Below are 17,235 nucleotides of genomic sequence, written 5' to 3' on the forward strand. Positions count from 1 at the left end.
CAGAAAAACTTGTCTGGAGCTGAATTTTGCTGTTACGTTGAACCGAGTTGCTAAAAACTCTTGAATGCTCCTTGGCTTTTTCTTTTTCTGTGCTCCATTAGGTAAGCCTCAGGTGTCCATTTGATATGCTCTGAGCTTTAGATTTTCTTTTGTGGAAATTAGCCAAGTAGCACCACTATTGGGGCGTAATTCAGCTTTTAGACCTCTCTGTAGTAAATGACCTCCTTGAAATCCCCCCAATTTAGACAGTAATATTAAAAATGAATCTGAATGCTTAGACCAGGAGAGAAAAAAATGTTTTAAGACCAGACACTGCGAAGTATCACGCTCCTTCATGAGATGTAGAAAGGCATCAGGGAAAAGCCACTCTCAGGTCTAAGAAAAATGCAGTTCCCCGAAAGGGCCCCAACTTGGGTGGGAAATACCAGAGGCCAGCAGTTTCTTCCCTAAGTCCCCCAAACCCTTGTTGCCAGCCCACACGGAGCTGTCTTCGAGTAAAGGATTAAGCAGCCCATCCTAACAGTTGAGTAGCCTCCCGTCTTTTATGTAGATGGTAAGGTTCATTTCTGGTTATCCTATAAAAATTAGACATGTAGGTGAGTAGCTCTCAAGCTACCTTGGAAAGCCTGCAGGGCCAGTGCAGAGGATGGGGAAGCAGTTTTCTCCATCTTGGGACACACGGGGCTGAGTTTACTAAGAAAAGTGCAACAAGAGCAAGAGGTAAACAACCTCACATTTCAGGGGAGAGTTTAGCCACGTGGGTGCTGCATAAAAATATCCAAGTGTCATCAAATCAGACCTTAGAAGTAAATCAAGATTCCTCTCCTCCTGAGAACTGTTTTAGAGCTTGTTTTGGCCTCATGCTAATTCTTTGTTCGAGTTGGGGGAGAGCCATTTTGGGCGCTCTGGTGCAGTTAAGTGGATTGTTGCCATCTTCTGAATCCCGCTAGAGGAGAACTTAGCAAATGTGGCCTTCGTTCTCTCACTGTCCCTCATCCATCGCTGCCCATGAGCACCCTTGCTTGCCTCAGCCACGGGTGCTAGAAGGTCTGTCTGCACACAGTCCTTTCATTTATATTTTTTAGTCATCCACATTCACTGCTTTCTAAAAGATCAATATTTCCCAACACTGAGGTATTGGGGGGAGAACGGCATACATGAGTCGTGCTGCCCTCTCCTGGAAATGAACACCATCAAAAACCAGGTTAGCTTAGCCCTGTTACAGGTGCTGGGCGATGTGTTTGCCACACGGCCATTTGGCCTCTCTTGCCAACCGGTTCTTGGCCGCAGCGACAGATGACATGGTGTGTGGATGGAGTGTGTGGATTGTTTCCAGCTCCCTGTCAGGCAGACACTAACGCTTTAAGCCTCTGTTTATTTGCACATCATCCTGCAGCCTTACGAATTCTTAGTCCTTGCTAGTCTTCCATGTTAAGGCCTGGGTAATTGAAAGGCATTTACTTTGCCACAAGTACTGGGGAATGAGAGCTTGTTAACTTCCTCCATGTGGTGCTCCGCCATTCACTGGGCGGCGAGTTATGTCATCGTACTAAGGAGTGGTCGAACCCTACCTGTCTCACAAAACTGGAGACATGGAGCCTTTTCCAGCTTTCTGAAGATTTCCCTGAGGACAGTCTTTCTAGGAAGAATCGCACACAGGATGACTCTGCAGTACAGAATGTTGGCCAAACCCTTTGATCTATCAGCACATACTTATGAAGTGTCTGCTTTGTACTCAGTGCTATGCTGGCTTCTGTGGGACACTAGACCAGTCGTCCCAGAGACTTTGTCCTTATGACAGTTACAGTCACATTAGGGAGATGAGACTAACACGAACAGCCTGGAACAGAACACATTGTAGGGCTATACTGTGTTGTCTAGAAATAGCAGAGTGCCAGTGATTTATCCTAGTTGTTTGGATTCTGGAGCTTTATCTCTGGACATTTTATTTGAGCATAAATGTTAGTGCAGAGCAAATTATAATAAAACCCCATTGTACTGTAATTTGGTTTTGCTCTTACCCATTTTCTACCCTTAGACTTTATGTATGATTATCATTCCAGGCATTGTGGACGGTTCTGGCTCTGGAATGGTCTTGAAGACAAATCTTTCATGTGCCTTCAGGAACCCACAGTGTAGTGAGGGATTCCAGGGTGTAAGGAGAAGATGGTGTGATAAATGCCATTGCAGAGCTAGGCACAGAGGGGGAAAGAGGGATGCTGGGATGGTGGCTGCCTTTAGCCATCTCTTTGTCACTGACGATCACTGTACCCTTTCTATGTCTTGGGTTCTTGAGTTGGAAATTGGAGGGTAACAATGCTGTTCTTCCAGAGGGAGACTACATGGGAGTTCTGTGCCTCTGGATAGGCAGTGTTCAGACCTGCCTGTGTACTGCAGACCCTCCGTAAGCTCTCTTGCTCCTCATCTGATGGGAAATGTCCACAGGACTGTCTATGAGAAAGTGGAGCCAGGGGATGATGCTTCCTGGGGGGCCCCGGGGTCAGCATGTGAATTCCCCACTTCAGATAGAAGAGCCACTTTGGCCACTCAGCTTGCCTCTTTGGTGGTTCATGGAGGGAAGGGGCCAGCCTGCCCTTTGTCAAGGAGGGAGGAGGCTTTGGTGAGCCCTGCCCACTCAAAAAAGGAACAAACAAACAAAAAAATAGAGATTCTATTACTCTCTCAAAAGGGATGCAGGAATGATAGACCAGCATCCATGACTTAAAGAATTTTATGTATTTCTTAACACTGGTACGTTCCCTGTAGTTGCTGGGTTTATCCCCTCTATGAAAAGCCGTAAGGCATCAAGGAAAAGAGATGGGAGCTGGGGAGGCTGGGGAGGAAGAGAGCAAGAGGGCAACTGCGTGGAGCAGAGGGCTGGGCACATAGCAGCAGCTGCAAGCGGGGGCGGAGAGTGTGCAGAGCCTGTCTGCGCCTGACAGGACTACCCTGCTTGAAACAGTTCTCCGTACTTGTTTCCATAAGCTACTTGCCCATAGCTTCAGGTTGGTTCCCTAAGTTTCACAACTTCGGAATAAATGTTTTTGTTTCCTACTCTCTGTGCCCCGCATCGGGCGCATCAGGAACAACGGTGCTTAGCTCTTATGTCCCATACTTTCCCGTGCATTTGCATCGCTGTGGCACATGTGGGGAGGGGACTCATTTGGAGGGGGGGGGGGCCTCCTCTGTGCCAAGCACTCTGCTTATGTGATACACTGACATTATTCCCAGTCAATCCTGTTAAGCCTACATACCCAGTACTGCAACACCAAGTTCCCAGAGCTGGAAACAGACATTCAAGAGAGGAGGGAATCGATCCCAGTCTTTGTAGTTAGAGTAGGGTTTGCATTTGGAGTCTGTTGCCCTCCAAAGCTGCCCTATTGCAAAACCCCAGCTCTTCATCTGGAACTCACAGACTTTCTGAAGCTGTTTGAGCTGTCTGTTTGGTTCCCGAGGCTCTCTGTTTCCAACAAACAGGTCTCCTGACAGCTTTCTAGCCTTCCTGTGTTTCTAGCCATCCTTCAACAGACCAGCCTGGGTGCTCAGAGGAAACCTTGCTGTTTTAACCCACCCAAGTTTGTCTCTTTAATCTTTTATAGCCTGGCTTCTTTCTCCAAGAACCTCTAAGGGCTGCGTGCATTCATTTGAAATGCCCACTAACTCTCAAAAAGCCCATTCCTGTTCTTCCACGCGTTTATCCATGTATCTGGGCATCAGGTGTGTGTTGATGCTTCTGTCTGTCCTTCATACCCACACATGAATGCCAGCAGCTGACTGTTGATTGAGTGTCGAGAGGGACTCTCTGGTCAGAGCTGACCCTCCCTTAGACTGTAAATTTGTAGGGATCACTTATATCCTGAATGTGTCATTTCTTTTTTTCTTTTTTTTAAAGATTTTATTTATTTATTTTACAGAGAGAGAGAGAGACAGAGCATGAGCATGAGCAGGGGGGAGGAGGAGGCAGAGGGAGAGGGAGAAGCAGACTCCCCACTGAGCAGGGAGCCCCATGTGGGGCTCAATCCCAGGCCCCTGGGATCATGACTTGAGCTGAAGGCAGATGCTTAATGACTGAGCCACCCAGGCACCCCCTGAATGTGTCATTTCTTTAGTGCCCAGAATGCAGTGAGCATTTATGGAATATAATGGTTATGGCTGCTGCTGCTGCTGATGATGATGATAGAACTTGCACAATATTAGCATTTCCAACGTAAATATCGAATATCCCAATGTGGCTAGCATGACATTAGAGAAATGGGCCTTTTGTAACTTTGGACATATATTACAGATCCATAAATGTCCATATAGTATACATAAGTTTCCAAGGCATACAAATCATTCGTTTTACTAAGGAAAGGCAAATGAGATCAGTGAGTCAGGTAGAAAGTTTTGAATGAGAGCCTTCTGGAGAGTAGCAGAGTTTGGTTTCCTGGAGCCCTAGCCCAGAACACCGTGACCATATGGCTATGATTTCTAGCTCAGCATCTCTCATCCGAGAGTGGAGGGATGGGCCAGCATGTGTAATGTCAGCACACAGAGCCCTCGGTGAGCCAGTAAGCTCGGGCCGTGTGTTACACGAGCTGGATAAGCAGCAATGTCATCACCACGATCACCAGCCCCCGCAACAGTAAGTGGTGCTGTGGTTAAATGTCCAAAATTGCCATCCCAGTACCTGCTCCGGAACAGCTGCAGTGGAAAATAGGAGGAAAACCTCTCCAAAGACTTCTTATACCTTTACCAGAGAAAAGGAATTGTTTCCAGGGATCTCCTGGGCCCAAGCGCAAGGGGACCTCCATAGGTCACTCCTCACCAAATCTTATTTGCCATGGTCCACGTTTTTCAGTCAGTGGAACTGATGATAGTGATGATGATGACTCTAAGGATGGTGCTGAGTCAAGTGAGCATTAAGAGCAAAGACATCTTTCTCCTTCGGGTAAAACCAAAGTTTCGAGATATTCCTGAAAGCATCTCCGGAATCCTTTACCCTCAGAAACTCCTTAAAGCATTCAGCCTGAAGTACTTATCTGTTCTGAGATTCTGATATATTTTTGCATTATTATTCATAGACTCCCTTGCCAGAGCAGGAAGGCCCAACTGTCGGAACAGTGGGAACCTTTGAACTAATGAGCTCCAAAGATTTAGCATACCAGATGACAATTTATGATTGGGAACTCTTCAACTGTGTGCATGAGGTAAGGTGCTTGGTGGAGAGCATGAGCAGGTACCATTGCAACTCTGGATGAAGCCTGCCAGTTGGCTCAGCTGCAAATGTTGATGTGTGCTGCAAGATGGAGACCACTTGATCGTTTGTGCAAATATTGAGCTTATTAATAAGGCCTGTTACAAAGTCTTTGGGTCTTAAAGAAAACTCGTAATGATTTATAGTAGTCTTCCTGAGTATGTTAAACCACTAGTACTCGTTGATAGTTCTCTATTTAAGAGGCCCCACCGAAGCCCCCTCGCTCTGTAGGTACAGCTTGAATCCTGGCCAGTGATTGGATTCACATTTGCTGACCAGCGTCAACTCGTCTTGACAAATAGAGAAGCCTCGTTGGTGTTTTGATTGAGAAACAAAGAAATAAAATTGTTTTCTTTTCTTTTCTAGCTGGAGCTAATCTATCACACATTTGGAAGGCATAATTTTAAAAAGACCACAGCAAACTTGGATTTGTTCCTGAGGAGATTTAATGAAATTCAGTTTTGGGTCGTCACTGAGATTTGCCTTTGTTCCCAGCCCAGCAAACGCGTTCAGCTCTTAAAAAAATTTATTAAGATAGCAGCCCAGTAAGTATCATTAGCTTAGGAAGAGAAAAATCTTTGAGCTGCATTTTCATTTTGTTCCATTAGGCTACATCTTAAAAAATAAATAAATAAAAAGCAAGATACAGGATCTCCTTATACACAAGGAACAATGACAGGGGCTTAAGAATAACTGAACTCTTATAAAAGATTAATTTCATCTGGCTTTTGTAATACTGGACATCAGTATATAATAAATTAACATCTTACAGCATGGATGCCAGAGTCAAAATCATGACCTCTTTTGTCCTGGACTGCCCTGGCTTTGTGCCTCCCCCAGTTTAAAGAGTCCTTCTGCAAACAAAGTTCTGTTGTAGAAAAGTTGTGTTGAGAAGGCCCTTCAAGTCAATGTCCCACATGACACCTTCAAGCCAGTAGAGGGCAGTGGAAACATGCATGTACGGCGGCACATCCAACTCAGCCAGAATGAAATCAGTAAAATGCATAAATAAAGGCGAGCTAACCTGGGACATGAAAATCATCTCCATCGACATCAGAAAAAGCAAGCAACTTATAAATATTCTATTTAGTAGCACTTCATGGGAAACAATTTATCTACTGCCGGGGCCAGTTAGATTTCTCCCTGACATGAATTTAATCTTCTCCTGCTATTTAGATATGCCTGACAACCTCCTGTTTACTTCCATGTTTTTGGTATCAACACAAGGCTAAAAATAAAATGCTAAATGTGGCCCATGGCTGGGAGACTTCTTTCTAAATGCAGGGAGCTCTCGCATAGGAAGGTGGGGAGCACAAGTGACCCCAGCTAGCAATTTTCTTGGGCCAAATAGTTTAGATCCCATACAGAGTCTGATTTCCAGAGCTAAACAAAGAAGTAAATGCTGCTTGACATTTCATATGTATCAGCTTGCCGATTGCTTCAAATTATTTTGCCAAAAATTTGAGGGTTCAACAGGATATCCAAATCCTCAGATTCAAATGCTGGTATCTCTTAATTTGGAAAAGCTGCCTTTTTGAAGAAAGATTTGGTAAAATGTTGCTTATGAATTTCTGGTTCAAAGGATAGCCACTTTTTCTAGGAGACTGAACAGCCTTGTTCAAGGGACAGGTGCCTTCGAATATTTGGAAGGAGGGGATTACGGAAACTGTGACGATATGTGCTTTCCTGCTATAAAGAGCACATTCTCTCTTCCCCTTAGCCCAGCAGTGCTAAACGCAACAAGGAGAAGAGAATGGCAATCTGCACACTAATGTGGGAGATCAGCAAACCTTTGGGGGCCTGATCCTGTTATTTGACAGTGGCAACTGAAAGAGTTTTGAAAGAGAGCCTTTCAAAAACTCGGGAACTTTTTAAATGTTTTTGCCTTTTTATCTTTCTTCCTTTTGATTATGGGAATGAGTAGGTGGCTTTGGCCTTTGGTATAAATTGGCTTGTGTTATTTAACCTTTACTAAGCTGGTGCTGTCCTGCAGTGGAGCTGTTTGCATGGCCCTGCTGGAGAAGACTGTAGACTCTCCTAGACCAAGGTCTACAAGAATGAGATCTACACCCAGTGTTTTTAGAGAACTTCAGCAAGTTCCATGTAAGCTCTCCGACCTGCCCAGAGCTTTATGAAATTGGGGGTTCGAGTGTTATTATCTCCTTCTGAAGATGAGGAGACCGAAGCATGGGGGTAGATCATGACTTACCGAGGGTGATGAAGTTAGTTGGTAACAGTGACCAGAGCAGTGACCAGAAAGGCAGGTCTGTATTCCTGCATGTCCTTCCAAGAGCACATGGATAGGACAAAGGCAGACACGAGTACATGATCATGCTCCCTGCCTTCAGCCCCAGGGGGTCTCTGAAACTGCTTTCAGCCCCTGACCTGAGAGCCACTGCCCCAGCACAGCAAAGGCCTTGCTTGCTTTAGCACTGGTGGGATAAGACACCTGATATCTTCTCTGAAATCTATATTCCTCTTTCCACACAGACCATTTAAGAATCACTCATTGCTTCCTCTGCAAAGAAGACACAGGCAGCAAAAACAAAAATTTCATTAGCCTTTTGCAAAAATGTTCATCCAAACAGGATTTAATTATGATGAAGTTGACTTAGATAACCATATTGATTTGGGGTAAAGGATTTGCACTTGTTGCAAAATTAATTCTTTCCCTTTTCGAGGAACTGGTATGAAGAAGTTGGGGATTCCCTTCTTTTTTCTTTTTTTTTTTTTTTAAGTTAAATCAAGTACCTGGGCTAAATATTGCCATTCTAATAAGAATCTTTGATCTTCTTCCATAACATTCTTATTCCCAAATACATCTTCATAAAGGCTAATAGTTGCCTTAGTACACATTCAAAGTGATCAGCCTCATCGACATCAGTAAAACACAGAGACAATAAGGCTACTTTTTGGTCAATTGTTTAGGCTCTTTGTCAGCTTTATAGGGATCATGACTTGTAAGTTGGTATTTCTCAACAAATCAGAAGCATTCGCATGGCAGGCAGACATTTCGGCAGCTGCAGCAATCGGACTTCCTCGTTCCCTCTCAGGCTGACAGAGGAGGTGTCCGGCCTCCGGCTCAACGTCCAAAAGTCTTCAAGGACATTTTGCTTCCCTCTCTTATCCCATGAGCTGTTTCCTTCCAGGTTCAACAAGGCTTTTAGGAAACTCTGAGATCATCCTAGCAATCCCTAGGGTAGGGGTTTTTAAATTCCTTCTCAAAACCTGAACCTAGATAGCTGGAACCATCACCTTTCTAAAATTACCGTGGGAAGTCAGATGGCTGAACGTGGTCACCCAAGTGGAACTTACACAGTGCATTAAATCTATCATTGCCTGTTCTCGTAACAAGTCCTGACGAATATTAATGGCTATCAGAAAATAGAACACTAATTTTTTTCTTCAAATCGCACTCAAAAGTGGCTATTTACTCAGCCATGTGCTTCTTGTGTTTCAGCTGTAAGGAGTACAAAAATCTGAATTCCTTTTTTGCCATCGTCATGGGACTAAGTAATGTTGCTGTGAGCCGCTTGGCACTCACATGGGAGGTAAGCTTCTGCTGAGATCCAGCTGTGACTTTTGCCTTAAGAATAAAAACACAGGCTCACCAGTGAGCTTTTTTAATAGAAATATCACTCACACTGGTATAACAATGGAAAAGGTGGGACCTTTGAGGGAAGTGACCTGTCTCCTTTTTCCAGTTGCCTGAGAGTGTGAATTTAAAAAGATATTGTCCTTTCATGGTAGGGGGGGCGTTATGCGGGGGGGGGGGGGGGGGGGAGGTGTCTCAGCTTCTTGGTCTATACAAGGTAAATAATAATAATACATCTAGTTCCTAGGTAAAACATGAATCGACGGCATTGCTTGGATGATTTCAAAGGTTTTGCTCATGGATTCTGGTGTTTTCTGGAATGTCTGCTTATTGCCTTATCTGTAATTAAAAGAGGACAGAAGATCCATTTTTATCCAAGTAGTCATTTTGCTCCAGGGAAAATTAGCCAGAAGGCCAACTGTTTGGCCCAGCTGAGTACTAAGTATCTCTTAACCGCCTGGCCGACCTCTCTGTGTATGGAGGAACAAGAGTTGGCTAATATTCAGGTTGGGGCAAAAGTAATGTAGGTGTGTTGTGGATTTCTGGAGCCAATATCATTAGTGGTTTGTTGACAGTTGGTTATTTGTGCTAAACATCTTCATTTTTCATCAGCTAAGTACTCAAAATGTGCCCGACCCCTTACATGTGGTATATAGTTGAAGAAATACTAATCTCTCATAGAACATACACACAAAAATAGACTCTTACTAAAAATAAAAAAGTATGTGTAAGTGGGACACAAAAAGAGGTCAAGGAGTAGATAACAGAGACTTGATTTGCAAGAGTGCTTTAAAAGGCACCAAAGGCAGCTGTTTGCATCTCTAAATATTTTCCTTAAAACATTTCCTTCCCCGCTTCCCTCTTGAAACTGTTTCCTTTCTCTGTCCCTCCTAAAATGCTTCCATTGTTTATAGGACAGGTCCTCACAAGTTCTTCTGTCTTGGGTTTCTCTTAGAATTCCAGGCAGATGCAGCACACGGCAGCTCATCCCCTGAATATAGGAATGAGGGAATTGGTGAGGCCTGCGGGCCACGCCGCTGTATCACCTTCCAGCTGGTAAACAGACAGAGTTAGGGCTGCCATGAGATCGAAGCGAGGAAGCCATAGAGCAGTCTCCCCTGTCTTGTAGCCCAAGGCTCTGGAAACCTAGGGTTCCCTCGCAGAGAGTCTGCCTTCCCCAGCCTGTTTCCAGCTTCGAATGTCCCCATGGAGTCCAAATGATTTGGTGGGGAAGATCAAAGAAGGTATAAGGCCTTCCAGGGGTCCCGGGAGGACAGGTGCCAGTAGCACATAAAATAGCTGCCGGACGTTAAGGCCATAGCATGAGAGGGGGCACTATCAGAGTCTCCTTTCTTGGTCTAAAGAGAAAAATTGGAGGCTGCTTAGGGGGCGGAGGGTGCAGTCTGTAGAAGGAGAGAGTTAACTGACCAGTCCTTCATTTTCACGGGGACTGTGAAGAAGCACATCAGTCTGCGAGCTACTGTTCTCATCCTTGCATGTTGCTGAAAGAGAAGATGAGCCCCTCCTCATTTATAAGTCTCTATTCTTTAAGGTGAAATGTAATTATGTCATCCTGTAGGAAGCACTTTCATTCGTAAGCACTTTTAATTGGGTTTCTCAACCTGTACTTGCGGAGAACCTCCCGGGCTGCCCAACGGCTCGGGCAGAAAGCAGGAGGGCCCGGACGTGAGCAGGGTGAGAAATGCTGCCTGACCTCCTGGAACTACAGAACACTTGAAACTGTCAGTGACCAAAACAGGGGGAAAAAGTTAAACCACATGGCAAAGGCAATGGTTCAGTCTGGGAATGAAAGACCAATCTGACATCAAGCAAATGGGAGTAAAATACTGGAGCGGTTTCTTGGCCTTCGCAGTGTTAACACTGTGGGCTGGATAATTCTTCATTGTGGGGCAGTCCCCTGTAGCTTAGCAACCTCCCTGGCCTCCACCTACTATCAGTAGCACCTCTCTGCTCCACCGCAGTTGTGACAATAAAAAATGTCTGCAGACATTACCAAATGTCCCCTGGTGGATGTGGGGTCAGGGGTGCAAAATTGACCCCAGTTGAGAACCGTCACTCTGGAAGCACCGGGTTACATAGATTATAGTATTAAGACCCACAAAAATTTGGATGACCGTATGCCATCCTGTCTTTGACCCAAAAGCCAGCTAAGTAAAGAAAGAGAGGTAGAGTGACAGATCTAACCAAAAATGTAATTCACTTATCATTTTTAAAGTGGTCTATGTCCATGGCAAGTTATCATCTAATGAGGTGATTTGGATACTCCGTGTGGACTGAGATCCTTGCATCCCTGGATACACATCCCGGCTCTCATCCCTTTGGACTTTGCCTCTGAGCAAGGATATCAGCTTTCCCCGAAACCTAACCTGGAAAGCAGTGCTAGGAAAATGAGCTTGGAGGACATGCGGGAGACTAGTCCTAGAAACAAAATCAGATTTTTTACAGATTTTTAAATGGGAATATGACAAACTAATTCAGACATGAGAGAGAAGGAAGAGAGAGGTGCTCTTCTGTGAGTACAGAGGCCTAATTGGTGAATCCATTGTTGCCGTAGACTTCCGTGCCGGAAGCAGAGCTGAGCTGGGAATCTCTGAGGCCTAGGACTCGCTCAAAGCTTCCACAGTCTCGGGAGCGGACACGCATCACGCCGCTCTGCCTTGGTGTGGCCTATCAGAAGAGAACAGTTCAGGATTTCTAAGATCTCAGGACCCAAGCAAAGAGAGAACCAATAGATTGAAAGGTGGCTCGATAATGGCCGACTGGCCTTGGTATGTGGGTACAGCCAGCGGCGCTGAATCGGGAACCACAGCCGTAGAACCATCCATGTTCCTATGACAGCAGGGTGGAGAAATAACGTGGGGAGATGCTTGTGTGGAAAAGCATTGAGCATGTGAGAGAGGTGTAGAAAGGAGGGAGGTGATGCGAATTCCAGAGGCTCGACCGTCATCAGCTGTGCAACTTGGGGCATGTCACAAACTGTGAGACCTAATTTCTTCCATCTATAAAACACAGGTTTGATCTATTCAAATAAATATTTATGGAGCAGTGACTATGTACCTGACACTCGTCCAGGCACTGGGGATAGAGAAAGAAACACAACTGATAAAAATTTCTATTCCCGTGTAGTTTACATTGTAAGGTTAGAGGAGGATTGAATAGGTAGTTTCTAAAACTTGTAATCCTACTATTCTCTGGTCTAAAGTCCTAATTGTGGGAATCAGAGAGTTTAAAAGGTGTGGGAGGAGGTAATTCCAAACCACTTGTGGTCTGAGAATGCAGTCCTCTGTATGAATAATTAGAAAACATTATAAAAACAGTAAGACCAAAGCATCTGTAGTTAACTTCTGTTTCAACGAAGTTAAGAGTTTTAAAAGGTAAGTTCTTTATATTCCAGATGATGCTCAAATGCTAAAACAGATTATAGCCTGGCGTTTTTTAGAGATGTTTGATTAAGAGCCAGAGAAATACATTTCCCCTAGTAATGGTAACACATGATACATACCTAGATATCGAATCTGACATATGAGTGTGGCATTTTCGTTTCATTAACAGAAACTGCCAAGCAAGTTCAAGAAGTTCTATGCGGAGTTTGAAAGTTTAATGGTAAGTGACAGTGACTCCTTTATTCTGTTCACTGTCTGCATTAATCCAATTTCTGATTAGCTGAATTGAAGTTCTCATTTCAGAAATTTTACCTGTCCTTGTATGACTTTAAGAAGTTTATGATCCCGTTTTAGTGCTGCTAAAACAAGCATGTCTGACTAATGAACGGCACCCTCAGGAGCTAACTTAAAGAGGACTTATGTCCCACATAAGGTCAATTTGTGTAACTAAGAAAAGCAGTGTAATAGGGTCCTTTCCGCCTAGCGCAGGTGGGCTCTGGGTTGGAAGCTGCATTTTCCTTGCCTTGCCAAAATTACTGTTCCCCATTGGCTGGGAGGTGTTCACAGACAGAAAAGAAGTGAGTGGGATCTGGTAGGAATGATGGGATGGTTTCAGAGAGGGCACAGGGGGCTGGCGGGGCAAGGCGGAGAGGAGCTGACGGAGTCAGAACTCCCAGGAAGGGGGCGGTGCTTCAGGAGAAGGGGTCCCAGGAAAGAGGCGGTGCTTCTTGGGGGGCGGTTCCCAGGAAAGAGGCAATGCTTCTGGGGGAGAGGGTTCCCAGGAAGGAGGCGGTGCTTCGGGGGGGGGAGGGTTTCCAGGAAGGAGGCGGTGCTTCGGGAGAGGAGTTCCCAGGAAGGAGGCGGTGCTTCGGGCGGGGTGGGGGTGGGGGTCCCAGGAAGGAGGTGGTACTTCGGGAGAGCGGGGGGGGGGGGGGGGGGGGGGGGGGGGGGAGGGTTCCCAGGGAGGAGGCGGTGCTTGGGGGTGCGTGTTCCCAGGAAGGAGTTGGTGCTTCGGGAGAGGGCGATCTTGGTGGGGGATAGTTTTACACATGTGTTTGCTCGCAAAGGGAATCTCTCCCCTCAATCCCTGCAGGCAAATCTCCCTCTCAAGCAAAAAAAGGAAACAGAAAGCAAATAATTTTCATGTCAGACGGGAAGTTGTTTTAAAACAAAAATCAATTTAACTATCTTTCTTTTATAGCTACGCTTCGTTGAAAACTATGTGATTGGGGGGTAACAAGTCTAGGTGTGTTAGGAAGTAGAGGGGGTGGGATATGTGTCATTAATCATTAACCAGCATCTCTCTTTCTCTAAAGGATCCTTCTAGAAACCACAGAGCCTACAGGCTGACAGTAGCTAAGCTGGAGCCTCCTCTCATCCCCTTCATGCCTTTGCTCATTAAAGGTAATTCTAAGGAAACGCACAGGTCAAGCCAGGGAGGAATATGTGGGGAAGAAAATGAACAAGAGCCTAATCAGGCTGAGCTCTTTGGAAAAAATGGTCCCCTCCTTCCCCCTTCTTCATCACCTCCTCTCCCCCTTGACTTTTTGGAAAGGGTTGGGAAGATTATCAGAGGAGCAAGGATCTATGATTTGGAAAACTTGATAGCGAAACAGAGGGTTAGTTTGGAAATTTTACTAATCTCAGGTAAAGTGCTTTCAAAAAAGTTAAACAGCCAATATAAAAGGAACTATTATCAGCTTTTTTCACCTGCAGTGTTATGCAAATCCTCCAGCATAATCTAATGGTGCTATTGTGGTTTCTTGGTATGACATATTTCTGTTAGTAATTAGAATGTGACTTTTATTTCTGTGCAGATATGACATTTACTCATGAGGGGAACAAGACGTTCATTGACAATCTAGTAAACTTTGAAAAAATGGTACGTACGGTATTATAACCTTAACCACAATGTTGTTTTCTTTAAAATAAAATCTGCGTTTGTACTAATAAAGGAAATACTTTCCATATACGGCGCCACATTAAAAAGGTAGTTATGCATAAAGGAGTTTTGAAAGATTTGGTTCAAATTGACTACCTATTTTAGTCTGTCAGTTCTCTTTTGTAAAAGTGAGCAGTATTTGTGCCGCAGCTCACAGCAGCCGCTGGCTTTTATGCTCTGTGCTTGGTCCTGGACTGCCTGTTGCTAAAATGCGCGAATGTTCCAGAGTGACTTCCATGTTGTTGTTTTGTTGTAAGGTTCCTAGAGCTAGACTTCCCCAGGATGCCTTTGAGTTGTTTATCTGCTGGGCCTGACTTTAGTGCATGTAGGTAAAAGGCAACTCCATTGCAGATCCTTTTCACGGAGTATTCACCTAAATGTATAAATAAATAAAGTTTGCCCAAGTTCAGAGAAGGAACTTGGGACTCTTCATAACCAAAAACAAATTTTTAAAAAAGTAACAGATATGGAACTGGCATATATTTGGTAGTTTGCAGCTCCCCTCATCAAGAAAAAGCTGTGATGTGGCAGGAGTTACTTCGCCATTTATTTTCTTATCTTCTGTGAAGCAATAAAGCAGGTCATGCCAAAACCTATCTTTAGCTACACAGTGCATGTTCATGGAATGCTCCATTGTCTTCTAAATCCTCTGGCTGCGGCCTGGATGGCTGGGGTGTTTAGGTGTTATCTCTGTGTGGGTAAGCATCTGCCCCGGGTTGTGGTTTGCAGTGGGGAATATGGATCTGCAGGAAAAGCTCAGGCCTGGGGAGTTCAGGAGACATGAGGCTCGGTTCTCAGCTTCATTCCTTTGTAGCAATCTCTTAACTTCTCTGTGGGTCAGTTTTCCCAACAGAAAACGGGGGTCCTGCCTGCTCCATCTATGTCTGGAGATTGTTGATCAGTCCAGAGTATATAAGTATTCTTTAAGCCATACGTAGTGCTACAGAATTCTTCTCAGAAAATGGTTCCTCTAATTGTTTCTTGAAATTCAGCTGGTATACACAACTCCAGGAGAGCTGGAAACATCCTGCAGTGATCTGTAAGGATCACACCATCCAGCTTTGGGAATGAGCTTAATGCAAGCCCGGCTTGGTGAAGAAGTCCAGCAATTGCAGGGGAATTGGTTTCCATGCCTTAAGCTTGTTAGGAAAGAGCATAGGAGTCCACACTCTTCAAAGACACCCTGTGCTAGAGAGCAAATATTTCCTCAGCAGTGTTCCCCTCCAGGGGCAGAATACGAGCATCTCTAATACTGTCAGTTTAATAATTCTTTGATCAAAGTAAAAAAACATTCTTTGTTCACTTATTAGTATGGAGAATTAAACATATTTCCCTGATGTCTGAAAACCTGTTTTCCAGAAATGAAAGATTTAGCAAATAGGTAAAGAACCTTCCAGATCACTTATGCAGAAATGCAGACTAAGGGATAGCTAAGCCAACTATTTGGCTATAAAATATACATGTGCACAGAGGCGTAGAAGGCAGAGTTTCCTAAAGAGTTGACTGAGCTTTAGAACTTTTGATCATTAAAGTGAACGGAACAGGACAAACAAGATAGCAAAAATATCTGTCAAGGAGAATGAAAGTTGTTTCCTCTGGGCTTTTAGATATTGGTGTGGCATCCATAACCTTCAAAGGAAGAGTCGTATCTGATGGCTGTTGAGAGAGTTCCCCTCCCCCATTTCTCCACTCCATGCCTACAGCTTTGGGCTCTTACACGCCTCACTGTGAGGAGAGACCCTTCATACCCTGCTTCTCACACCTCACTCTCAGAAAGATTACACTTTAACTTAAAAGCAACTGAATGGCTGAGATAGCAGTTCCGCTGTGATAGCAGAAACCTGATTTAACAATGGCTTACCCAAGCTCAGTGTATTTCTTTCTCATGTGAATGTCCGAGCGAGTGTGGTGGCTCCCGAAGAGGTCAAGTTTCCAGGCTTCTCCTCTCTTGCCATTTCTCTATCCACACGGTTCAAGATGGCAGACCAACATCATGCCATGTCAGGTGGAGGGAAGGGAAGGGGAGAGGGAGAAGGTGAGGACACACTTCTTACCTCTAAGGACACGAGCCGGAGTGGCACTCACCATTTGGTTCACGTTTGACTGGCCAGAAACTTAGTCACATGAAAGGAAAATTAGGATATGTGGCCCTTATTTGTGGTAGTCACGTACCCCACTAAAAATTAGGGCGTTCTACTACTATGAAAGAGAAGAGGGAAAGGATACTGAAAGAGAACTCTTAGTGCTCCCCTCCAGCAAATATAAACTTTATTTCATTTGGTAAGACACACCGTGAGAAAGTTTAATTTCACAATTGCCTTTTTGTGAGTTCGATGTTACTGGAAAATGACATAGAATTTCAAAAAGACTTGACTGTGTTTTTTAAACCTGTCTTGGACCGACCTGGCATGTGTCAGCTTTCCAACCTTATCTCCCCGTAAATGAGCCCACGCCCCGCCCCCAGAGTGCCACCACTGCCCACGCCCCGCCCCAGAGGGCCACCACTGCCCACGCCCTGCCCCCAGAGGGCCACCACTGCCCACGCCCCGCCCCGAGAGCGTCACCACTGCCCCGCCCCGCCCCCAGAGAGCCACCACTGCCCACGCCCTGTCCCAGAGGGCCACCACTGCCCACGCCCCACCCCCAGAGCGCCACCACTGCCCACGCCCCGCCCCCAGAGGGCCACCACTGCCCACGCCCCGCCCCCAGAGCCCCACCACTGCCACTTAAAACTCCCACCAGTGGCTGCTGCTGCCCCCGTGTGTCTCGGGGAAGGAGACAGCTCTCTTCAGGTTGGTGCCCACGCCATTTCCCAGTCATTCATCGCCAGGCCAAGGTGGTGAGCTGAGCTGGCCGCCTTTGTGGGGATGGGAGGCGGTCTCCCCAGGGGCAGCCCCTGCCAGGGACAGGAGTCACCGGGGTAGCCAGGAACACAGATGCCTGTTCTTGGTGGCAACACTATACAGACACCGCGAGCCACTGTGCCAGCCCTAAGTATTTTTATTTTGAACCTTTTTACCCTTGAGGTATGAAATGAGGATTAGAGAATTTGTTGCAT

The 17,235-nt window shown here is 45.4% G+C and overlaps 1 protein-coding gene across 18 annotated transcripts in view; it reads left to right on the forward strand.

Annotated features, from left to right (window-relative positions):
* RAPGEF4 (Rap guanine nucleotide exchange factor 4) overlaps window positions 1-17,235 on the forward strand; it is a 295,155-nt gene that overhangs the window by 266,275 nt on the left and 11,645 nt on the right. For 16 of the 18 annotated variants that reach the window (XR_003519020.2, XM_027588682.2, XM_027588683.2 and 13 more), the window contains 6 exons: window positions 5,064-5,189; window positions 5,603-5,781; window positions 8,697-8,787; window positions 12,405-12,455; window positions 13,552-13,639; window positions 14,053-14,117. Coding sequence is in view for 16 of the 18 variants with exons in the window: in XM_027588682.2 (XP_027444483.1) it covers window positions 5,064-5,189; window positions 5,603-5,781; window positions 8,697-8,787; window positions 12,405-12,455; window positions 13,552-13,639; window positions 14,053-14,117 (600 nt within the window). In the remaining 2 variants the exon portion in view is untranslated. Of the gene's footprint in view, window positions 1-5,063; window positions 5,190-5,602; window positions 5,782-8,696; window positions 8,788-12,404; window positions 12,456-13,551; window positions 13,640-14,052; window positions 14,118-17,235 lie in introns of those variants that run through there. The other 2 variants (XR_003519021.2, XM_027588686.2) reach the window with 2 other exon arrangements.

Source organism: Zalophus californianus, chromosome 3 (assembly GCF_009762305.2).
Source record: "Zalophus californianus isolate mZalCal1 chromosome 3, mZalCal1.pri.v2, whole genome shotgun sequence".
In the NCBI taxonomy this organism is placed as follows: Eukaryota; Metazoa; Chordata; class Mammalia; order Carnivora; family Otariidae; genus Zalophus; species Zalophus californianus.